Source organism: Taudactylus pleione, unplaced genomic scaffold, assembly GCF_031769625.1.
Source record: "Taudactylus pleione unplaced genomic scaffold, aTauple2 ptg000390l, whole genome shotgun sequence".
NCBI lineage: Eukaryota > Metazoa > Chordata > Amphibia > Anura > Myobatrachidae > Taudactylus > Taudactylus pleione.
The window spans coordinates 2,749,346-2,775,753 of NW_028284791.1; the positions used below are offsets into that span (position 1 = coordinate 2,749,346).

Here is a 26,408-nt window from a genome sequence, read left to right on the forward strand (position 1 = left end):
CAGCAGCAGCTCATAGTTACACAGGAACAGTCAGCATAGCAGCAGCAGCTCATAGTTACACAGGAATAGTCAGCATAGCAGCAGCAGCTCATAGTTACACAGGAATAGTCAGCATAGCAGCAGCAGCAGCTCATAGTTTCACAGGAATAGTCAGCATAGCAGCAGCAGCTCATAGTTACACAGGAATAGTCAGCATAGCAGCAGCAGCTCATAGTTACACAGGAATAGTCAGCATAGCAGCAGCAGCTCATAGTTACACAGGAACAGTCAGCATAGCAGCAGCAGCTCATAGTTACACAGGAATAGTCAGTATAGCAGCAGCAGCTCATAGTTACACAGGAATAGTCAGCATAGCAGCAGCAGCTCATAGTTACACAGGACTAGTCAGCATAGCAGCAGCAGCAGCTCATAGTTACACAGGACTAGTCAGCATAGCAGCAGCAGCTCATAGTTACACAGGAATAGTCAGCATAGCAGCAGCAGCAGCAGCTCATAGTTACACAGGAATAGTCAGCATAGCAGCAGCAGCTCATAGTTACACAGGAATAGTCAGCATAGCAGCAGCAGCTCATAGTTACACAGGAATAGTCAGCATAGCAGCAGCAGCAGCTCATAGTTACACAGGACTAGTCAGCATAGCAGCAGCAGCTCATAGTTACACAGGAATAGTCAGCATAGCAGCAGCAGCTCATAGTTACACAGGAATAGTCAGTATAGCAGCAGCAGCTCATAGTTACACAGGAACAGTCAGCATAGCAGCAGCAGCTCATAGTTACACAGGAATAGTCAGTATAGCAGCAGCAGCTCATAGTTACACAGGAATAGTCAGCATAGCAGCAGCAGCTCATAGTTACACAGGAATAGTCAGCATAGCAGCAGCAGCAGCAGCTCATAGTTACACAGGACTAGTCAGCATAGCAGCAGCAGCTCATAGTTACACAGGAATAGTCAGCATAGCAGCAGCAGCTCATAGTTACACAGGAATAGTCAGCATAGCAGCAGCAGCAGCTCATAGTTACACAGGAATAGTCAGCATAGCAGCAGCAGCAGCTCATAGTTACACAGGAATAGTCAGCATAGCAGCAGCAGCTCATAGTTACACAGGAATAGTCAGCATAGCAGCAGCAGCAGCTCATAGTTACACAGGACTAGTCAGCATAGCAGCAGCAGCTCATAGTTACACAGGAATAGTCAGCATAGCAGCAGCAGCTCATAGTTACACAGGACTAGTCAGCATAGCAGCAGCAGCTCATAGGTACACAGGAATAGTCAGCATAGCAGCAGCAGCTCATAGTTACACAGAAAAAGTCAGCATAGCAGCAGCAGCTCATAGTTACACAGGAATAGTCAGCATAGCAGCAGCAGCTCATAGTTACACAGGAAAAGTCAGCATAGCAGCAGCTCATAGTTACTCAGGAATAGTCAGCATAGCAGCAGCAGCTCATAGTTACACAGGAATAGTCAGCATAGCAGCAGTAGCAGCAGCTCATAGTTACTCAGGAATAGTCAGCATAGCAGCAGCAGCTCATAGTTACACAGGAATAGTCAGCATAACAGCAGCAGCTCATAGTTACACAGGAACAGTCAGCATAGCAGCAGCAGCTCATAGTTACACAGGAATAGTCAGCATAGCAGCAGCAGCTCATAGTTACACAGGAATAGTCAGCATAGCAGCAGCAGCAGCTCATAGTTACACAGGAATAGTCAGCATAGCAGCAGCAGCAGCAGCAGCTCATAGTTACACAGGAATAGTCAGCATAGCAGCAGCAGCACATAGTTACACAGGAATAGTCAGCATAGCAGCAGCAGCTCATAATTATACAGGAATAGTCAGCATAGCAGCAGCAGCAGCTCATAGTTACACAGGAATAGTCAGCATAGCAGCAGCAGCTCATAGTTACACAGGAATAGTCAGCATAGCAGCAGCAGCTCATAGTTACACAGGAATAGTCAGCATAGCAGCAGCAGCAGCTCATAGTTACACAGGAATAGTCAGCATAGCAGCAGCAGCACATAGTTACACAGGAATAGTCAGCATAGCAGCAGCAGCTCATAATTATACAGGAATAGTCAGCATAGCAGCAGCAGCAGCTCATAGTTACACAGGAATAGTCAGCATAGCAGCAGCAGCAGCTCATAGTTACACAGGAATAGTCAGCATAGCAGCAGCAGTAGCAGCTCATAGTTACTCAGGAATAGTCAGCATAGCAGCAGCAGCAGCTCATAGTTACACAGGAATAGTCAGCATAGCAGCAGCAGCTCATAGTTACACAGGAACAGTCAGCATAGCAGCAGCAGCTCATAGTTACACAGGAATAGTCAGCATAGCAGCAGCAGCTCATAGTTACACAGGAATAGTCAGCATAGCAGCAGCAGCTCATAGTTACACAGGAACAGTCAGCATAGCAGCAGCAGCTCATAGTTACACAGGAACAGTCAGCATAGCAGCAGCAGCTCATAGTTACACAGGAACAGTCAGCATAGCAGCAGCAGCTCATAGTTACACAGGAACAGTCAGCATAGCAGCAGCAGCTCATAGTTACACAGGAATGGTCAGCATAGCAGCAGCAGCAGCAGCTCATAGTTACACAGGAATAGTCAGCATAGCAGCAGCAGCTCATAGTTACACAGGAATAGTCAGCATAGCAGCAGCAACAGCAGCTCATAGTTACTCAGGAATAGTCAGCATAGCAGCAGCAGCTCATAGTTACACAGGAACAGTCAGCATAGCAGCAGCAGCTCATAGTTACACAGGAATAGTCAGCATAGCAGCAGCAGCTCATAGTTACACAGGAATAGTCAGCATAGCAGCAGCAGCAGCTCATAGTTACACAGGAATAGTCAGCATAGCAGCAGCAGCTCATAGTTACACAGGAATAGTCAGCATAGCAGCAGCAGCAGCTCATAGTTACACAGGAATAGTCAGCATAGCAGCAGCAGCTCATAGTTACACAGGAATAGTCAGCATAGCAGCAGCAGCTCATAGTTACACAGGAATAGTCAGCATAGCAGCAGCAGCAGCTCATAGTTACACAGGACTAGTCAGCATAGCAGCAGCAGCTCATAGTTACACAGGAATAGTCAGCATAGCAGCAGCAGCTCATAGTTACACAGGAATAGTCAGTATAGCAGCAGCAGCTCATAGTTACACAGGAATAGTCAGCATAGCAGCAGCAGCTCATAGTTACACAGGAATAGTCAGCATAGCAGCAGCAGCAGCTCATAGTTACACAGGAATAGTCAGCATAGCAGCAGCAGCAGCTCATAGTTACACAGGAATAGTCAGCATAGCAGCAGCAGCTCATAGTTAAACAGGAATAGTCAGCATAGCAGCAGCAGCAGCAGCTCATAGTTACACAGGAATAGTCAGTATAGCAGCAGCAGCTCATAGTTACACAGGAATAGTCAGCATAGCAGCAGCAGCTCATAGTTACACAGGAATAGTCAGCATAGCAGCAGCAGCAGGAGCTCATAGTTACACAGGACTAGTCAGCATAGCAGCAGCAGCTCATAGTTACACAGGAATAGTCAGCATAGCAGCAGCAGCTCATAGTTACACAGGAATAGTCAGCATAGCAGCAGCAGCAGCTCATAGTTACACAGGAATAGTCAGCATAGCAGCAGCAGCTCATAGTTACACAGGACTAGTCAGCATAGCAGCAGCAGCTCATAGGTACACAGGAATAGTCAGCATAGCAGCAGCAGCTCATAGTTACACAGAAACAGTCAGCATAGCAGCAGCAGCTCATAGTTACACAGGAATAGTCAGCATAGCAGCAGCAGCTCATAGTTACACAGGAATAGTCAGCATAGCAGCAGCTCATAGTTACTCAGGAATAGTCAGCATAGCAGCAGCAGCTCATAGTTACACAGGAATAGTCAGCATAGCAGCAGCAGCAGCAGCTCATAGTTACTCAGGAATAGTCAGCATAGCAGCAGCAGCTCATAGTTACACAGGAATAGTCAGCATAGCAGCAGCAGCTCATAGTTACACAGGAACAGTCAGCATAGCAGCAGCAGCTCATAGTTACACAGGAATAGTCAGCATAGCAGCAGCAGCTCATAGTTACACAGGAATAGTCAGCATAGCAGCAGCAGCAGCTCATAGTTACACAGGAATAGTCAGCATAGCAGCAGCAGCAGCTCATAGTTACACAGGAATAGTCAGCATAGCAGCAGCAGCTCATAGTTACACAGGAATAGTCAGCATAGCAGCAGCAGCTCATAATTACACAGGAATAGTCAGCATAGCAGCAGCAGCAGCTCATAGTTACACAGGAATAGTCAGCATAGCAGCAGCAGCTCATAGTTACACAGGAATAGTCAGCATAGCAGCAGCAGCAGCAGCTCATAGTTACACAGGAATAGTCAGCATAGCAGCAGCAGCAGCTCATAGTTACACAGGAATAGTCAGCAGAGCAGCAGCAGCAGCTCATAGTTACACAGGAATAGTCAGCATAGCAGCAGCAGCAGCAGCTCATAGTTACACAGGAATAGTCAGCATAGCAGCAGCAGCAGCAGCAGCTCATAGTTACACAGGAATAGTCAGCATAGCAGCAGCAGTAGCAGCTCATAGTTACTCAGGAATAGTCAGCATAGCAGCAGCAGCTCATAGTTACACAGGAATAGTCAGCATAGCAGCAGCAGCTCATAGTTACACAGGAACAGTCAGCATAGCAGCAGCAGCTCATAGTTACACAGGAATAGTCAGCATAGCAGCAGCAGCTCATAGTTACACAGGAACAGTCAGCATAGCAGCAGCAGCTCATAGTTACACAGGAACAGTCAGCATAGCAGCTGCAGCTCATAGTTACACAGGAACAGTCAGCATAGCAGCAGCAGCTCATAGTTACACAGGAATGGTCAGCATAGCAGCAGCAGCTCATAGTTACACAGGAATAGTCAGCATAGCAGCAGCAGCTCATAGTTACACAGGAATAGTCAGCATAGCAGCAGCAGCAGCTCATAGTTACTCAGGAATAGTCAGCATAGCAGCAGCAGCTCATAGTTACACAGGAACAGTCAGCATAGCAGCAGCAGCTCATAGTTACACAGGAATAGTCAGCATAGCAGCAGCAGCTCATAGTTACACAGGAATAGTCAGCATAGCAGCAGCTCATAGTTACACAGGAATAGTCAGCATAGCAGCAGCAGCTCATAGTTACACAGGAATAGTCAGCATAGCAGCAGCAGCAGCTCATAGTTTGACAGGAATAGTCAGCATAGCAGCAGCAGCAGCAGCTCATAGTTACACAGGAATAGTCAGCATAGCAGCAGCAGCTCATAGTTACACAGGAATAGTCAGCATAGCAGCAGCAGCTCATAGTTACACAGGAATAGTCAGCATATCAGCAGCAGCAGCAGCAGCTCATAGTTACACAGGAACAGTCAGCATAGCAGCAGCAGCTTATAGTTACACAGGAACAGTCAGCATAGCAGCAGCAGCTCATAGTTACACAGGAATAGTCAGCATAGCAGCAGCAGCTCATAATTACACAGGAATAGTCAGCATAGCAGCAGCAGCAGCTCATAGTTACACAGGAATAGTCAGCATAGCAGCAGCAGCTCATAGTTACACAGGAATAGTCAGCATAGCAGCAGCAGCTCATAGTTACACAGGAATAGTCAGCATAGCAGCAGCAGCAGCTCATAGTTACACAGGAATAGTCAGCATAGCAGCAGCAGCAGCTCATAGTTACACAGGAATAGTCAGCATAGCAGCAGCAGCAGCTCATAGTTACACAGGAAAAGTCAGCATAGCAGCAGCAGCAGCTCATAGTTACACAGGAATAGTCAGCATAGCAGCAGCAGTAGCAGCTCATAGTTACTCAGGAATAGTCAGCATAGCAGCAGCAGCTCATAGTTACACAGGAATAGTCAGCATAGCAGCAGCAGCTCATAGTTACACAGGAACAGTCAGCATAGCAGCAGCAGCTCATAGTTACACAGGAATAGTCAGCATAGCAGCAGCAGCTCATAGTTACACAGGAATAGTCAGCATAGCAGCAGCAGCTCATAGTTACACAGGAACAGTCAGCATAGCAGCAGCAGCTCATAGTTACACAGGAACAGTCAGCATAGCAGCAGCAGCTCATAGTTACACAGGAATGGTCAGCATAGCAGCAGCAGCAGCAGCTCATAGTTACACAGGAATAGTCAGCATAGCAGCAGCAGCTCATAGTTACACAGGAATAGTCAGCATAGCAGCAGCAGCAGCAGCTCATAGTTACTCAGGAATAGTCAGCATAGCAGCAGCAGCAGCTCATAGTTACACAGGAACAGTCAGCATAGCAGCAGCAGCTCATAGTTACACAGGAATAGTCAGCATAGCAGCAGCAGCTCATAGTTACACAGGAATAGTCAGCATAGCAGCAGCAGCAGCTCATAGTTACACAGGAATAGTCAGCATAGCAGCAGCAGCTCATAGTTACACAGGAATAGTCAGCATAGCAGCAGCAGCAGCTCATAGTTACACAGGAATAGTCAGCATAGCAGCAGCAGCAGCTCATAGTTACACAGGAATAGTCAGCATAGCAGCAGCAGCTCATAGTTACACAGGAATAGTCAGCATAGCAGCAGCAGCTCATAGTTACACAGGAATAGTCAGCATAGCAGCAGCAGCAGCAGCTCATAGTTACACAGGAACAGTCAGCATAGCAGCAGCAGCTCATAGTTACACAGGAACAGTCAGCATAGCAGCAGCAGCTCATAGTTACACAGGAACAGTCAGCATAGCAGCAGCAGCTCATAGTTACACAGGAATAGTCAGCATAGCAGCAGCAGCTCATAGTTACACAGGAATAGTCAGCATAGCAGCAGCAGCTCATAGTTACACAGGAATAGTCAGCATAGCAGCAGCAGCTCATAGTTACACAGGAATAGTCAGCATAGCAGCAGCAGCTCATAGTTACACAGGAATAGTCAGCATAGCAGCAGCAGCAGCTCATAGTTACACAGGACTAGTCAGCATAGCAGCAGCAGCTCATAGTTACACAGGAATAGTCAGCATAGCAGCAGCAGCTCATAGTTACACAGGAATAGTCAGTATAGCAGCAGCAGCTCATAGTTACACAGGAATATTCAGCATAGCAGCAGCAGCTCATAGTTACACAGGAATAGTCAGCATAGCAGCAGCAGCAGCTCATAGTTACACAGGAATAGTCAGCATAGCAGCAGCAGCAGCAGCAGCTCATAGTTACACAGGAATAGTCAGCATAGCAGCAGCAGCAGCAGCAGCTCATAGTTACACAGGAATAGTCAGCATAGCAGCAGCAGCAGCAGCTCATAGTTACACAGGAATAGTCAGCATAGCAGCAGCAGCTCATAGTTACACAGGAATAGTCAGCATAGCAGCAGCAGCAGCTCATAGTTACACAGGAACAGTGGCCCTGACATCCCACACACCCGCTTCTGCGTGCTGGTCACTGTCAGAGGCACCATTCTGTACTCTGCACACTATTCTTACAGGCTGATTACAGGTGCAGCTTAATTAGATGACACCTGATTGAGGCAATACCTGAACTGGATCCTTCAGTCCTACTGCTTGTACCCTTCCAAACCTGAGATATCCTGACATTCCACGTTCACTTCATATGGAATTATGCTGACCCTGCCTCAATATAAAAAAAAATATATAAATTTATATATATATATATATATATATATGTGTGTATATATATATATATATATATATATCTATATACATATAATGTTTATCTCTAATGGAATATAAGCAGATGACATCACCACCATCTGTAATATTACCCAATATTTACAGGCAGAAGAATGAGGCTTTCATAGGAGACGGAGACACGGTTTGTGTAGACTTGTGCGTGTGTTATAGCCGGCAATATAAGGTTCCCCCATGAGAATAGATTAGCATCGATTAGTGAATAGTACATGCGGGCTTAATCCGGCCCACGATCCGTCAGCGCAGAGCGTTTTCATGCATTGTAAAGTGGTGTTTTATGTTTCGCTCACATAGAGGCACTCAAACGAGCAATGTCTGAGCGACCTGCTGAATAGGAGAACGCCGGGGGCAACGGAATCCACGGTCATCAGCTCATCCCTGGGGTTCAACCCGCGCAGCTTTAAGCAGAAAGGCGGTGGAGGGGGGACAACCGTGAAAATATTCATGAAAGAAAAGCACAAAAAGGGTGAGAGTTTTATTATTATTAGTAGTAGTATTATTAGTAGTAATAGTAGTAATATTATTATTATTAGTAGTAGCATTATTATTAGTAGTAGTATTAGTAGTATTATTAGTAGTAGTAGCATTATTAGTAGTAGTATTATTAGTAGTAGTAGTAGTAGTTTTATTATTATGAGTACTAGCATTATTATTAGTAGTAGTATTAGTAGTATTATTATTAGTAGTAGCATTATTAGTAGTAGTAGTATTAGTAGTAGTAGTAATATTATTATTAGTAGTAGTAGCATTATTATTAGTAGTAGTATTATTAGTAGTAGTAGTTTTATTATTATGAGTACTAGCATTATTATTAGTAGTAGTATTAGTAGTATTATTAGAAGTAGTTTTATTATTATTAGTAGTAGTATTATTAGTAGTAGTTTTATTATTAGTAGTAGTAGCATTATTATTAGTAGTAGTATTATTAGTAGTAGTAGTAGTTTTATTATTAGTAGTAGTAGCATTATTATTAGTAGTAGTATTAGTAGTAGTTTTATTAGTAGTAGTAGTAGTATTATTAGTAGTATTATTAGTAGTTGTATTATTATTAGTAGTAGTAGCATTGTTATTAGTAGTAGTATTAGTAGTAGTAGTAGTTTTATTATTAGTAGTAGTAGCATTATTATTAGTAGTAGTATTAGTAGAATTATTATTAGTAGTAGTATTATTAGTAGTAAGTAGTAATATTATTATTAGTAGTAGTAGCATTATTATTATTAGTAGTATTATTAGTAGTAGTTTTATTATTAGTAGTAGTAGCATTATTATTAGTACTAGTAGTATTATTATTAGTAGTTTTATTATTAGTAGTTGTAGTAGTTTTATTATTAGTAGTAGTATTATTATTAGTAGTTTTATTATTAGTAGTCGTAGTAGTTTTATTATTAGTAGTAGTATTATTAGTAGTAAGTAGTAATATTATTATTAGTAGTAGTAGCATTATTATTATTAGTAGTATTATTAGTAGTAGTTTTATTATTAGTAGTAGTAGCATTATTATTAGTACTAGTAGTATTATTAGTAGTAGTTTTATTATTAGTAGTCGTAGTAGTTTTATTATTAGTAGTAGTAGCATTATTATTAGTAGTAGTATTATTATTAGTAGTAGTATTAGTAGTATTATTATTATTAGTAGTAGTTTTATTAGTAGTATTATTAGTAGTAGTGTTATTAGTAGTAGTATTATTATTATTAGTAGTAGTAGTAGTATTATTATTATTATATTATTATTAGTAGTATTATTATTAGTAGTAGTATTATTATATTAGTAGTATTATTAGTAGTAGTATTGTTATATTAGTAGTAGTACTATTAGTATTATTAGTAGTAGTAGTATTAGTAGTATTAGTAGTAGTATTAGTAGTAGTATTAGTAGTAGTATTATTAGTAGTAGTAGTTGTATTATTAGTAGTATTATTAGTAGTAGTAGTAGTATTAGTAGTATTATTAGTAGTAGTAGTAGTAGTAGTAGTATTATTATTAGTAGTAGTAGTATTATTATTAGTAGTATTATTATTAGTAGTATTGTTATTAGTAGTAGTATTATTATTAGTAGTATTATTATTAGTAGTAGTAGTTTTATTATTATGAGTACTAGCATTATTATTAGTAGTAGTATTAGTAGTATTATTAGAAATAGTTTTATTATTATTAGTAGTAGTATTATTAGTAGTAGTTTTATTATTAGTAGTAGTAGCATTATTATTAGTAGTAGTAGTATTATTAGTAGTAGTAGTAGTAGTTTTATTATTAGTAGTAGTAGCATTATTATTAGTAGTAGTATTAGTAGTAGTTTTATTAGTAGTAGTAGTATTATTATTAGTAGTATTATTAGTAGTTGTATTATTATTAGTAGTAGCATTATTATTAGTAGTAGTATTATTAGTAGTAGTAGTAGTAGTTTTATTATTATGAGTACTAGCATTATTATTAGTAGTAGTATTAGTAGTATTATTAGAAGTAGTTTTATTATTATTAGTAGTAGTATTATTAGTAGTAGTTTTATTATTAGTAGTAGTAGCATTATTATTAGTAGTAGTATTATTTGTAGTAGTAGTTTTATTATTAGTAGTAGTAGCATTATTATTAGTAGTAGTATTAGTAGTAGTTTTATTAGTAGTAGTATTATTATTAGTAGTATTATTAGTAGTTGTATTATTATTAGTAGTAGTATTAGTAGTAGTAGTAGTAGTTTTATTATTAGTAGTAGTAGCATTATTATTAGTAGTAGTATTAGTAGAATTATTATTAGTAGTAGTATTATTAGTAGTTAGTAGTAATATTATTATTAGTAGTAGTAGCATTATTATTATTAGTAGTATTATTAGTAGTAGTTTTATTATTAGTAGTAGTAGCATTATTATTAGTACTAGTAGTATTATTAGTAGTAGTTTTAATATTAGTAGTCGTAGTAGTTTTATTATTAGTAGTAGTAGCATTATTATTAGTAGTAGTATTATTAGTAGTAGTAGTAGCATTATTATTCGTAATAGTATTAGTAGTATTATTATTATTATTAGTAGTTTTATTAGTAGTATTATTAGTAGTGTTATTAGTAGTAGTATTATTATTAGTAGTATTAGTAGTATTATTATTATATTATTATTAGTAGTATTATTATTAGTAGTAGTATTATTATATTAGTAGTATTATTATTAGTAGTATTGTTATATTAGTAGTAGTACTATTAGTATTATTATTAGTAGTAGTATTAGTAGTAGTATTAGTAGTAGTATTATTAGTAGTAGTAGTTGTATTAGTAGTAGTAGTAGTATTAGTAGTATTATTATTAGTAGTAGTTGTATTATTAGTAGTATTATTATTATTAGTAGTAGTAGTAGTATTAGTAGTATTATTATTATTATTAGTAGTAGTATTATTATTAGTAGTATTATTAGTAGTAGTATTGTTATTAGTAGTAGTACTATTAGTATTATTATTAGTAGTATTAGTAGTAGTATTATTATTAGTAGTATTATTATTAGTAGTAGTAGTATTATTATTATATTATTATTAGTAGTATTATTAGTAGTATTATTATATTAGTAGTATTATTAGTAGTAGTAGTTTTGTTATTAGTAGTAGTACTATTAGTATTATTAGTAGTAGTATTATTAGTAGTAGTATTATTATATTATTAGTAGTAGTATTATTAGTAGTATTATTATATTAGTAGTATTATTAGTAGTAGTAGTTTTGTTATTAGTAGTAGTACTATTAGTATTATTAGTAGTAGTATTATTAGTAGTAGTATTGTTATATTAGTAGTAGTACTATTAGTATTATTATTAGTAGTAGTATTATTATTATATTATTAGTAGTAGTAGTATTAGTAGTAGTAGTATTATTATTATTATTAGTAGTAGTAGTAGTATTAGTAGTAGTAGTATTAGTAGTATTATTATTATTAGTAGTAGTATTATTATTATTATTAGTAGTAGTATTATTATTAGTAGTAGTAGTCGTATTATTGTTATTGTTCATAATAAACAATAATATAGATGCATTCTGATTTCAGTGACAGACATTGAGGCCGGGATGTACTAAAGGAAATATGCGCTAAAAACCCTGTTTTCGGGGGTTTTACCGCATTTTCATATTTAATAAAGCCCCAGCCGCCCTATTTTCGATGCCGAGGGTAACGACAGGTTTTTCTGGCGTTACCCTATAGAAGCCTATGGGCTTCCTATCGCTTTCCACTCCCCGCCGCCCCGCACCTCTCACTCAATGGTTATTATATTTGTTAGACAGTTATTCAAATGACAATTGAGGTGCCCGTGCGCCGCTCCTGGTCTGCATGGTTATTTATTTTACGGAGCTGCGGACCCAATGCTTCCATAATGCTCTTCTGCCTCTCTAATAAAATGTTGGGTGTAGTTTATGACTACACTGTGGCGCACTGGGCGTGTCTGCAACTGTAAAACCGCACCGATCCTGTGCAAGCGCAGATCTTGCACTCGCTGTGGAACGTATTTCTGTGATGTGCGTAACCCAAAATAAGACACACGTGCAGTGAGGCCACTTTAACACAATCTCAGAATTACACTGTGCAAATGTCCTTACGTCGCCCCTGTGCCCCATGCCCAAGGGAGGAGATGACTATATGGGGGTTGGTTTTATGCTGCAGGATACACCGCACACTATGGTGGAGCCTATGTGAGACTGATGGTGACCTGAGCATTCTCTCCCTCCAGCCTGTATATATAACGGGAAGACTTACTCCCATGGAGAGGTCTGGCATCCAGTGTTCCGAACCTTTGGCGCTATCCCATGTGTTCTGTGCACGTGTAAGGACGGGAGCCAGGACTGTCAGCGAGTGACCTGTCCAGAGGAATATCCATGTGATTATCCGGAGAAGGTGGACGGAAAGTGCTGCAAGATCTGCCAGGGTGAGGATTGACAGGGGCGCACTATCCCTGCCATCTGTAACTAATGCCGATATTAGGCCTGACACTGGCGCACTGTCCCTGCCATCTGTAACTAATGCCGATATTAGGACTGACACAGGCGCACTATCCCTACCATCTGTAACTAATGCCAATATTAGTACTGACACAGGCGCACTATCCCTGCCATCTGTAACTAATGCCAATATTATTACTGACACAGGCGCACTATCCCTGCCATCTGTAACTAATGCCGATATTAGTACTGACACAGGCGCACTATCCCTGCCATCTGTAACTAATGCCAATATTAGCACTGACACAGGCGCACTATCCCTGCCATCTGTAACTAATGCCAATATTAGCACTGACACAGGCGCACTATCCCTGCCATCTGTAACTAATGCCAATATTAGTACTGACACAGGCGCACTATCCCTACCATCTGTAACTAATGCCAATATTAGTACTGACACAGGCGCACTATCCCTGCCATCTGTAACTAATGCCAATATTAGCACTGACACAGGCGCACTATCCCTGCCATCTGTAACTAATGCCAATATTAGCACTGACACAAGCGCACTATCCCTGCCATCTGTAACTAATGCCAATATTAGCACTGACACAGGTGCACTATCCCTGCCATCTGTAACTAATGCCAATATTAGCACTGACACAGGCGCACTATCCCTGCCATCTGTAACTAATGCCAATATTAGCACTGACACAGGCGCACTATCTCTGCCATCTGTAACTAATGCCAATATTAGGACTGACACAGGCGCACTATCCCTGCCATCTGTAACTAATGCCAATATTAATACTGACACAGGCACACTATCCCTGCCATCTGTATTTAATGCCAATATTAATACTGACACAGGCGCACTATCCCTGCCATCTGTAACTAATGCCAATATTAGGACTGACACAGGCGCACTATCTCTGCCATCTGTAACTAATGCCAATATTAGGACTGACACAGGCGCACTATCCCTGCCATCTGTAACTAATGCCAATATTAATACTGACACAGGCACACTATCCCTGCCATCTGTATTTAATGCCAATATTAGGACTGACACAGGCACACTATCCCTGCCATCTGTAACTAATGCCAATATTAGTACTGACACAGGCGCACTATCCCTGCCATCTGTAACTAATGCCAATATTAGTACTGACACGGGCGCACTATCCCTGCCATCTGTAATTAATGCCAATATTAGGACTGACGCAGGCGCACTATCCCTGCCATCTGTAACTAATGCCAATATTAGGACTGACACAGACGCACTATCCCTGCCATCTGTAACTAATGCCAATATTAGGACTGACACAGGCGCACTATCCCTGCCATCTGTAACTAATGCCAATATTAGGCCTGACACAGGCGCACTATCCCTGCCATCTTTAACTAATGCCAATATTAATACTGACACAGGCGCACTATCCCTGCCATCTGTAACTAATGCCAATATTATGACTGACACAGACGCACTATCCCTGCCATCTGTAACTAATGCCAATATTAGTACTGACACAAGAGCACTATCCCTGCCATCTGTAACTAATGCCAATATTAGGACTGACACAGGCGCACTATCCTTGCCATCTGTAACTAATGCCAATATTAGGTCTGACACAGGCGCACTATCCCTGCCATCTGTAACTAATGCCAATATTAGTACTGACACAGGAGCACTATCCCTGCCATCTGTAACTAATGCCAATATTAGGACTGACACAGGCGCACTATCCCTGCCATCTGTAACTAATGCCAATATTAGGACTGACACAGGCGCACTATCTCTGCCATCTGTAACTAATGCCAATATTAATACTGACACAGTCGCACTATCTCTGCCATCTGTAACTAATGCCAATATTAATACTGACACAGTCGCACTATCCCTGCCATCTGTAACTAATGCCAATATTAGGACTGACACAGGCGCACTATCCCTGCCATCTGTAACTAATGCCAATATTAGTACTGACACAGGCGCACTATCCCTACCATCTGTAACTAATGCCAATATTAGTACTGACACAGGCGCACTATCCCTGCCATCTGTAACCAATGCCAATATTAGGACTGACACAGGCGCACTATCCCTGCCATCTGTAACTAATGCCAATATTATTACTGACACAGGCGCACTATCCCTGCCATCTGTAACTAATGCCAATATTAATACTGACACAGGCGCACTATCCCTGCCATCTGTATTTAATGCCAATATTAGGACTGACACAGGCGCACTATCCCTGCCATCTGTAATAAATGCCAATATTAGGACTGACACAGGCGCACTATCCCTGCCATCTGTAACTAATGCCAATATTCTTGTCTTTTTTAGATATTTCTCCTGGCTTTTTCCACAGTGTGATTAACAATCAGTTTTTGTCAGACATGTCCATAAAATATACATCCTCTAGTCATATACATATATAGCCCATGGCGTATAATCCCACTAGTATTTCGCCTTCATCCACTAGGGGACACTGGAGTCTCAGTACAGTTGGGTATAGATGTGGGATAACCGGGAGCTGGCACTTTAATAAATCTGAATAGTAGCTAGCTCTGTCCCCTATATACCCCACTACAGGTCAGTCTTAATTTTGTGCCAAGGGAGCTGGTCACATACAAAGAGCTCTCTGCTAATAATCAAGGATCCTCGATCAGCAAGAGGATCAGACAGGCAGCTCACTGCCCCTGCCTGTCTGCTTCGTTGGTGCTGCCAGGGAGACCTCACCGCCGCTGTTTGCGGCGTGCGCTGGGGTCTTCAGCAACAGAGACCACTGTCTCTGGGGGGTACCCAGACATGCTGTGTGCGGCGCTCGTCACGGTCCCCCATTAGCTCAGTCCGCCGCCGGCAGGATTTGGCAGCAAGAAGGTTAGTGACTCCTGGCACCCTGAGTAGCAGGGTGACCAGGAGAAAATGACAGGCGGGCATTAAAAAGCAGCAAGGGCGGAGCCTAACACACACTTCTGCTCCTGCCTCCCAGAAGGAGGCTGGTGGCTATTTTAGCAGACACAGGCTGCTGACAAACGCAGAAGAGAGACCTGTCTGCCCAGATTGTGACTGCACAGTGGGTTTAGACTTGTGAAGAGCAGGTTAGACTGTGTTTACACAGCGATTACAGCACATTATATTGTGTTACAAAGCACTGGTCTCTGCATTAGCGCTGGTTGGGCTGGGTTAATAGCATAATATGCCCTTAATCTCTTTTTTCTAAACAGTCTCTGTGTGTGTTTGTGTGTATCACTACTATGTGTGTGTGTGTGTGTGTGTGTGTGTGTGTGTGAACAGTGAATTGGTAGCATGACTTCAGAGGGGTCTAAGGCTGCGCAAAAAGCTTTCTCCTGTAAGAATTGTGCAGAGAAGTTTACACAGGGACTCCAGTTCCCTGTTGTGTGAGAAGTGTGTTTCAGAAACACAGACTGCAGCATCTCCACAATGCCCTATTTGGGCTGTTCAAATTACATCAGTCATGTCTCAAATGTCTGCAGAGCTGGAAGCTTCTCGCAAGGAGAGAGAGAAGTTGAAAGATCTCAGAGGTCTGCTTTCTCTGAACCAGATTGGGCTCGGTCTTTAGCCAGGCCTGTGGAAGGACTCGAAAGGGTTATGTCAGCCCAGGTTCCTCCCGTGGCATAGTCCTCTAGTGTCCCTGCTAGGAGACTAATACCGAATCCCCTTATGTGGGATGATCTGGAAGAGGACGACATGCATGATACAGAGGAAGGGGTGTTACATGACCCTATAGAGGATCAAGCACCAGAGGAGGCAGAGCCTGTATATCAGGGGGTAGAGGCGCTGATTGCAGCTATACGCCAGGTGTTACATGTTGAGGACATGGACCCTGTGGAAGTTAGGCCGTCTACCTTTAATAAGAAGCAAAGACTAGCAGCCTCCTTTCTAGTGTCTGAGAAATTGGACGAGATCCTTACCTCAGCATGGAAACATCCTGATAAAAAGTTTCAGATCTCACGTAAACTATTATCCTACTATCTCTTTCCTGCAGAGAGCAGGAAATTATGCACCTTCAGTGAACTCTTCAGTGTCACGTCTGTCTAAAATGACTGTGCTCCCTGTTCCAAGAGCAGTTTCTTTAAAGGAGTCTTCTGACAGGAAGTTAGAAACTACCTAAAAGTCTATGTACACTGTAGCGGGGGTGTCCCTTCGACCCGAATTAGTCAGCTGTTGGGTCAACAAGGCAGTGGAAGCATGGGCTACGCAGCTTGCTGAGGGCCTTAAGACTGGTGTGCCGACGGAGGATCTGGTTCCTCGGAACAGATTGCAGAGTCTGCTTCTTTTCTTGGAGAGGCTTCAAAAGATATTTGTAGTCTTTCCTCTAGATCCTCGGCTTTGGCTGTCTCAGCCCGTATAGCCCTGTGGCTGATAGTGGCAGGTGGATGCAGAATCCAAGAGAGCCATGGAAGCTTTCATTCACAGGAGAAGCTCTGTTTCGAACGGAACTGGATAAGTGGATATCTCAAGCCACATGTGGTAAGTCCACTTATCTCCCATCTGCTGCATCTCCTCCTAGGAAACCCTTTGCTGGACCGTCCTTTCGTATCCCAGAGAGATTCAGGGGTTGTGACAGAGGAGCTCCCAAAATCTCCCGTGGTTCCAGATGCAGGGGTAGAGCCACTGCATCCTCCTCCCAGCAGGATAAGGCTTCAGTTAAGGCTCCGGCATGACGCGCTCCCTTCTCTCCTGGGGGACCCCAGGGTGGGAGCTCGCCTTCGCAATTTCAAAGAAGTTTGGATCAAGTCTTGCCAGGACGCATGTGTCCAGGACATCATTATTCAGGGGTTGAAGTTGGATTTTCAGGTCCGGTTTGCCAGCATCAGCGAACAAACGGGTTGTAATAAAGGAAGCAATAGAAAAGCTACTGTGTTCTCGAGTAATAGTGTATGTCCCTATCCATCAGCAGGGTCAAAGCTTTTATTGCAGCTTTTTTGTAGTTCCCAAGCTGGACGGCTCAGTGAGACCCATTCTGAACTTGAGGCATCTCAATCCTTATTTGCGGATCTTCAAGTTCAGAATGGAGTTCCTGCAGTCTGTCATTGCAGGGCTCAAGAGGGACGAGTTTCTCGTATCCTTGGACATAAAGGATGCTTATCTCCACATTCCCATTTGGCCTCCTCATCTGGCATTCCTTTGGTTTGCAGTGCGGGCCTCTCATTTTCAATTTCAGGCCTTACCTTTCCGTCTTTCATCAGCACCAAGAGTGTTCATGAAGGTCATGGCAGTAATGATGGCCCTTCTTCGGATTTAAGGTGTTACTATCATCCTGTACTTGGACGACCTGCTTCTCAAGGCTCCGTCAGTCACTCAATTACTGCAGGACATCCGGGTAACACAGTCTTCTGTTACAACACGGATGGATCCTGAATTACCAAAAATCTCATCTACAGCCTAATCAGTGTCTGCCTTTCCTAGGGTTTATTTTGGACATGGTGGAGCAGATGGTATTTCTTCCTCAGGAAAAGGTCACCTCCATCCAGCACATGGTGCAATTGATACTGCGTCATCGCAGGGTGTCAGAACACCTGTGTATTCGCCTTCTGGGGAGGATGGTTGCGACCTTCGAGTCCATCCAATACGGGAGGTTCCATGCCCGTCCTTTCCAACTGGACCTCCTCTTTCAGTGGTCAGGGTCCCACCTTTTTCTTCACCAGCGAGTTCAACTGTCACCCAGGACTCGAACATCTCTCCTTTGGTGACTGAATTCCTCTTACCTATTAGCAGGCAAGCGGGTTTGCCATGTGGGAATGTATTCTCCTCACCACAGACGCCAGTCTGAGAGGATGGGGGGCAGTGACTCGGGGAAGACACTTTCAGGGCCGCTGGATTCGACTGGAGGCGGTACTGCCCATAAACATTCTGGAGATAATGGCCGTGTTCTATGCTCTTCAGGTAGCACATCCTCTGTTTAAGGGCCGTGCCATCAGAGTGCAGTCCGCCACAGCTGTGGTGTACATCAACAGACAAGGCGGCACCAAGAGTCGGTCCGCCATGAGGGAGGTCAGCCGCATTCTTCTCTGGGCAGAGGAATTTGCTGTAGCGATATCAGCAATTTTCATCCCAAGGGTACAAAATTGGGAGTACGACTACCTCAGTCGACAAGACATTCATCCGGGAGAATGGATGCTCAATCCACAGGTCTTTCAACAACTGATTCAGCATTGGGGTCTACCTCAGGTAGATCTCATGGCGTCGAGGTTGAACCATCAACTGCCACTTTACTGCTCACGGACAAGAGATCCACAGGCGGTGGCAGTGGATGCTCTAACAACTCCTTGGTGGTTTCAGTTTGTTTACCTGTTTCCACCACTCCCACTTCTTCCTCGTCTGCTTCAAAGAATCAAATGAGAAAGGGTAAAGGTTCTGTTGGTGGCTCCAGACTGGCCCAGACGGACGTAGTATTCCAATCTACGTCTTCTACTGATAGACCCGTGGCCTCTTCCTCTGCAAGAAGATCTACTGCAACAGGGTCCGTTTATCTATCAGAACTTAAAACGGCTTCGTTTGACGTCGTGGCTGTTGAAAGGGCTATATTAAGAAGAAAGAGTATCCCTTCCAGGGTGATTCCTACTATGTTAAGGGCTAGGAAGGACGTTACCTCAATGCACTATCATCGTCTCTTGGTGTGAACGCAAGTGTGCGTCACCGTCACAATTCAACTTAGCCAGGCTGTTTCTTTTTCTACAGGCTGGTTTATCAGCAGGTCTTCGTCTGGGATCTTTGAAGGTTCAAATATCGCCTATGTCGATTTTCTTTCAGAAGAAACTAGCATTATTGCCGGATGTCCAGACATTTCTACAAGGGGTTATCAGGTTACAACCTCCGTTTGTACTTCCAACGGCCCCATGGGATTTGGTCCTCTCTTTTCTCCAGTCTTCCCTATTTGAACCTTTACAGACTGTGGAATTAAAATTTTTAGCATGGAAAGTGGTTCTCCTTTTGGCGCTCGCCTCTGCTAGGCGTCTGTCGGAGCTAGGGGCACTTTCTTTCATGAGGATAGGGCTGAGCTACGTACGCAGTTATCTTTTTTGCCTAAGGTAGTGTCTGCGTTTCACATCAACCAACTGATTGTGGTTACGGTGTTTAAAGATGATTCTTCGGCTTCCAGATCCCTAGTCGTTGTCCGGGCTCTTCAAATTTATGTTGATAGGACTGCATCCCTCCGGAAGTCGGATACGCTGTTTGTTCGATATGATATGGCGCGTCCGGGCTGGCCGGCTTCTAAAGCTTCTATTTCTAGATGGATTCGTCTGACAATCAGACAAGCCTATTTTGCATGCTTCAAAACAACCTCTTACTTCAATCACAGCACATTCTACGTGCTCGGTGGGTCCTTCATAGGCGGCTGCCCGCGGTGTTTCCCTGACTCAGCTTTGTCGGGCGGCCACTTGGTCGGGCCGGCATAATTTTGAAAGTTTGCAGCATCTGCTTCACAGTATGGCCGTGCTGTTTTGCAGGGTTCTCAGTGCTCTCCGGCCCGGGATGTGAGCTCTGGGACGTCCCCACTGTACTGAGACTCCAGTGTCCCCTCGTGGATGAAGTAGAAAACAGAATTTTGATACTTACCGATAAATCCCTTTCTCCAATTCCACAGGGGACACTGGACGCCCACCTGGCGCTGTTCCACCTGCATTGGTTATTGTTCTTCCTGGTTTGGACAGTCGTTTTTCTTCAAGGTCTACTTGATTTGTTTGCATATTTGCTTGTTTGGTCATGTGTGTTCTAGCTTCTCTTCTCCTCTATAATTCTATTTTCCAGCTCTCCTCAGGCACAGTTTATTTAGACTGACATGTAGGGGGGGTATAGAGGGGGAGGAGCTAGCTACTATTCAGATTTATTAAAGTGCCAGCTCCCGGTTATCCCACATCTATACCCCACTGTACTGAGAATCTAGTGTCCCCTGTGGAATCGGAGAAAGGGATTTATCAGTAAGTACCAAAATCCTGTTGTATATCACACAGCATATATATATCCCCTAGTGTGAGTGTGTGTGAATATATATCATATATATTACTCTATTATATATATATATACACTGAAGTGCCAAAAGTCATATGATAGATGCCTAGAATTGTGTAGTACCCCTCTAGCCCAGCTATGTACAGCAACTTGATATGGCATTGATTCCACAAGTGGATGGAAGACCTCTGGAGAGATGTTGACCCATGCCGTCTGGATAGCTTCCTACAGCTCCCTGATTATTGTAAGTGCATCATCTTGGGCGCGAATGGACCTCTCCACCATGTCCCGTAGATGCTCGATTGTCAGGCAAACATGATGGCCACACCATCCATCAGAACTCTTCAGAATGCTCCTCAAACCAATTCTGGACAACTTGGGACCAATGTCACGGCACATTATCCTGCTAGTGTATTCCATCTTTGTGAGGGTACGGGAAGTCCATGAACGGTTGCAAATGGTTATCGAACAATGCAACGTAGCGGTTACCAGTCAATGATGCATCCAGGTGGACCAGTGGACCCAACCCATGCTACGTGAACACACCACTATGGAGCCACCATCAGCCTGCACTATGGCTTTTGACATCTGAGGTCCATGGCCTCATGTGGTCTGTGCCACACCCAAACCTTACCATCAGCCTGAAACAACTGGAACCATCACTCATCGGACGACGCCACGTGTTGCCAGTCACCCAGAGTCCAATTAGTGACATCATAAGCCCATGTGAGGTGCTGTGTCCAGGTTTTATAGGTGTTAACAGGGGCACTCTGGTGCGACTTCTGCTTCCATAACCCATGGAAACTAAAGAACGTTGCATATGTGTCTGGTGTCTCCTGCATTGAATGTGGATGTGATTTGAGCCAGTGTCTCTTGTCTGTTACCATGGACAATTCTGGCCTGACTCCGCTGGTCGCCTTTCCATGAGCAGCCTAGCCGGTGCTCTAACTGACTCTTGAGATGTCAGATTGCAACTAATGGAGGTCTGATCATTTCCAAGACGTCACAGCACCTTTACATTCTGCTATCCCATGACTTTTGGCACTTCTGTGTATAATCAGTGTATAATCTATTAAAAATAATTGATAAAACTGCCCGGTGTTTTAAGAGTATAAGTGAAGGTTAAAATTAATCAACATTTGCATCCTAACGTACTAATAATAGGGACATTGAAGTGACATTTTTACTGTTCCTGCTACGTGCATCTCCGTCCTAGGCTGTTATACCCCAAAAAGTCGCACAGATCTCTTTTATAGGGGCAGATCCGGAAAGACGCAATGTGGGCGTTGTTTCCTGTGCGTGGCGCAGGCTGGGAGGTTCCCTGGCATGTATTGTACACCCGCATATGTCAATTCATAAGCTCTACAATCTGTGTCTCATCCTACACCTCTCGTTGTGTTCCCCGCAGAGGACAAAGTAAAACCCACCACTGAGGTCGCCACCACCAGGTGCATTAAAAATACAAACAAGATCCTGGTCTACATGTACATGTCACCCAGCACGGGGGGCCTGAAGGAAAACCTCCGCAAAATCGCCATCGAGAAGGAAGCGTCAGAGGACGTGGAGATTTATGTCTGGAAAATGGTGAAAGGTGAGTCCACTCCTGACATTTATCCTTATAAGTGTTAGTCATACCCCAGGCGTAGAGCTGCCCTTAGTAAGTAACCTTCTGAGAGTCCTCCATCAACTACTCAGCTCCTGGCACTTATCTTGCACTATGAAATGACGGTTAAAAGCTGATCGGTTGCTTAGGGCAACACTTTATCCCTCTCCAAGGCCTGATACGTCTCCCCACCCAGAGTCTTCATCTATCGCCGACCAGTTGCTGCATTGCTGTCTGTGAAATGGCTTGGTGGCCACTATGTACTACAGTGCAATTGTGCATCCGTCGTCTTCCTATTAGGGATGTGCAGGCTCGGTTTTACTCGGATTTACTCGGTTCTTATCGCCACTTTACCGCAAATTCGGATTTATTATATTGGCTATCCAAAACACATGATTGGCGATAGCCAATAAAATAGCGTTTAAAGATCCGAGTAAATCCGAGTAAAACCGAACCCGCTCACCCCTACTTCCTATATTCATGTTCTTTCTGGTGTTACCTACAGGGATATTTCACTTAATCCAGATCAAGAAGGTGGCAAAACAGGACTTCAAGCAAGAGTCCGAGCACTTCCGGCTGGTGACCAGAACTAGTGAAGGTAACTTAGAATTTGCACCTCGAGGCTCATTCACAAACGTAGAAAATTACAAACCCGCAGCGTAAATCCTGTTTTGTGAAGTCGGTGTTTTTTTTTTTTTATTATTATTATTATTATTTAATTTTATGGATGGGGCAATATGGCGGAATCTGGGCTAATCGGAGGCATCCCTAGTACTTTGGCGCTTGGATTCATTACGTACCTCCGGTAGGGATGGAGGCAGTAGCTGTGTTTTTTCCCTAGATAAAGACTTGGGGGTGGGGGTTTTTAGAAGTGGAGATGTTGCCCATAGCAACCAATCAGATTCTAGCTATTATCTTCTAGAAGGTGCTAGATAAATGTTAAATAGAATCTGATTGGTTGCTATGGGCAACAACTCCACTTCTATGAACCTGCACTTTAGTAAATCTACCGCTTGATGTTTCTGCCACCTTCGAGAACCTGGAGATCAAGTCTTGTGGTATAATTTGATGACCTTGGCAGGCACTGTAATACAGAAGGACCATCACTCACACTTCATACCTACTCCTTGGATGTGCTTTGTCCACGTCTCCATGTAGAAGTCCAGGATCTTGGTAAAATAAAAAAAATTTAGTGACCTGAATCCCAAATGGACATTCTGTACCCTATGTACTGTACTGCGCTGACCGCAATATGACCGTTCCCACGTGGGTCACTGCACTACACAATGGTGAAGCGCTGATTGGCTGAGTCCGACACTCTCAGCCAATCAGCGGATGCTGCCATAGAAACCATCCTCTGATTGGCTGAGAGTGCCAGACGCTTAGCCAATCAGCGCTTCACCATTGTGTAGTGCAGTGACCCACGTGGGAATTGTCATATCGCGGTCAGCGCTGTATATAGTGTTTGTTCTACCAAGATCCTGGACTATTACCTGGACAAGGGGGCCGAGCGCATCCAAAGAGTAGGTAAGTGAGAGTGTGTATAATAAAGGGTTTAAACAATCGGTGTGTGCGTGTATGTCCTATCATTTTTAAAATATTTTCTTTACAGTGTACAGATGCCAACAGGCCCAGAATGTCCGGGCATGCTGGCACTTGTAGTGCAGGCTTGCTAGGACCTGTAATCCCACTGTATTATTTTACCCCATTACCCCCCATCCACTGCCTCCAAGGAAGCGGGGAAGAGCTTTAAGCCCAGGGCTGGTAGATACTCCCGGAGGGACCCCATTTTGGGGTTCTCACTTCACGAGGATTTTCAGCACTGACCAGTTTGGCACTGGTTTTACAATTTGGCAAGGGGACCCCACGCTGTGTGTCTCCCTGATATAGTGTAAGCCCCAGCGGCTAGTTCAGTCCGGTACTGGATACTGGAAAAACAGGGGGACCCCACGTCCGTTTTCCCCCAAATTCTCCAGTACCAGAACAGGGCTCAGAGATCCGGGGCTAGTTGTGTTTTTGAGGGGAGGAGACCCCACGCATTAAAAAAAATAAATCAGTCACATTACTAAACGGGCCCAGACTGATTTTCTGGGGGAGGACCTAGGCCACAGCATGTGAGGAGGGGGTGGTCGGCCACAGCATGTGAGGAGGGGGTGGTTGGCCACAGCATGTGAGGAGGGGGTGGTCGGCCACAGCATGTGAGGAGGGGGTGGTCGACCACAGCATGTGAGGAGGGGGTGGTCGGCCGCAGCATGTGAGGAGGGGGTGGTCGGCCGCAGCATGTGAGGAGGGGGTGGTCGGCCGCAGCATGTGAGGAGGGGGTGGTCGGCCGCAGCATGTGAGGAGGGGGTGGTCGGCCGCAGCATGTGAGGAGGGGGTGGTCGGCCGCAGCATGTGAGGAGGGGTTGGTCGGCCTCAGCATGTGAGGAGGGGGTGGTCGGCCACAGCATGTGAGGAGGGGGTGGTCGGCCACAGCATGTGAGGAGGGGGTGGTCAGCCACAGCATGTGAGGAGGGGGTTTGTGGCCGCAGCTGGGAAGAAGCTACTGTATGCAGACAGGTGGGCCAATATAAATGTTCCTCGTTGCAGAATGGAGAGGTGATTATACTTCCAGGTTATTTTATTCCACCTATTTGCACCCCATATGTGGAGGGTCCGAGCGGTGTTAGCGCATTAGTAGCCCCCGATCCTTTGTTACAATGACGCCCTCCGTCTGGAATGTTTATCACCCTGCGGCGGGAAGAGACCTCCCAAGTGTTCAGATTCCGACGTCCTTTAGCTTTTCCTACCACATTTATTAGTTTATGTTCCCTCGCCTTCTCTCCGTTACTTTCCCCGTGCCCTTTCATAGATAAATATATATTCAGCTCCTTACGCAAGTAACACTTTTGAATTGAGTTGGGAGTTTAGATATTTGTCGCCGTTTAACCCGTGGCGTGCTGTACACGAGTGATGTGCCCTCCGATATCATTTGCTATGAATCTGCAAATCCCCTTTGTGCACATTTCTATTTGTGCTTTAGGTTGGGTCTGACGCACGGCGAGTAATGCGCCAGTTATCACGGCAGTTCTTGAAATCGTTCTGCAGGTGCCCAGGAAAGACGGACATGCGTTTATGCGCCAATAGAGAGACTTGGACAGGCGTTCTGATATATACGCTGAATAAGGGCGTGTTTTTCATTTCTGAACACACGCATGTACTCCCGAGAAAACCCGTATGATTTACAGGGGGTAAAATGCAGGTGTATATATACCGGATGACGACCATGATTGCCAGCTTTAGGGAACTGCTTGTGATTGGCTGGTTGCGAATGCGCCATTGAGGCTTTCTTTATTGCCCAGGCATAGACTACGCACTTGTGTGCGCCTTTTAAGCAAATGTGTTGTTTTTTTTTATTGAGAGACAGGGAGTTGTGCCTGATGTATTATTATTGGTAATAGCAAATGTATAAATATACTGTATATGGCATATACCTGGCATAAATTGGGTGCACATACCATTGGTTCCTAATATCCAGGTATTGCAGCTCTGCATAAAAGTACAATGAGATTTGCACAGAGGCCCTGATTCAGAGCTGGACGCTCTGACAGAGCGCTCGCTCTGAATCAGGGCCGGTCTTTTTTTTTTTTTTTTTTTAGAACGGCCTCCTGGCCGCTCGCATAGCTGTAGGTGACCACCCACAGCTATAGCGAGCGGCCAGGAAGATGGTCGCGATGGTCAAGACCATCGCGACCATTGGGCTTGCGACGAGAACCTTAGGGTAGGGTCTCGTTGCCACAAGCCCCAGAAAGATTTAGGCTCTAACAGAGCCGAAATCTCTCCCACTGACATCACTCGTGATGTCAGTGGGGCCGCCCCCATGGGAACGCCTCCATTTGAACAGCCACTCCCCCGGCCTGCCCACCAAAGGGGGCGAGCTGTCACTCAACATCGACAGCTTGCCCCCTTTGTTGCGAGACCCGGAGCGACGGAGTGGCCGTCGTTATCCGGGTCTCGCGTAGCCGGCTCTGTCGTGCGCATGCACACTGGCCCACCATCGACCTGGTTGCGAGCGCAGAGCGCTTGCGACCGGGTCTGAATCAGGCCCAGAGTTCTGAAATGTGAGTTGCATTCAGGGCAGCTTCCCGCTGTGACTGAAGAAATTCTCAAGTGCTGTAGGACAAACATCTCACAATATTATTAATTCATGTTTTTAGAGCCTATAACACTATGGGGCCTATTTATCGATG

General features: G+C 43.9%; 1 protein-coding gene across 1 annotated transcript in view; it reads left to right on the plus strand.

Annotated features, from left to right (window-relative positions):
* Positions 1-26,408, plus strand: part of CHRDL2 (chordin like 2) — a 189,559-nt gene that overhangs the window by 158,056 nt on the left and 5,095 nt on the right. Inside the window, exons 7-10 of the mRNA XM_088445827.1 lie at positions 7,985-8,156; positions 12,385-12,579; positions 21,985-22,167; positions 22,685-22,777. Coding sequence (XP_088301953.1) covers positions 7,985-8,156; positions 12,385-12,579; positions 21,985-22,167; positions 22,685-22,777 — 643 coding nt within the window. The remainder of the gene's footprint in view (positions 1-7,984; positions 8,157-12,384; positions 12,580-21,984; positions 22,168-22,684; positions 22,778-26,408) is intronic.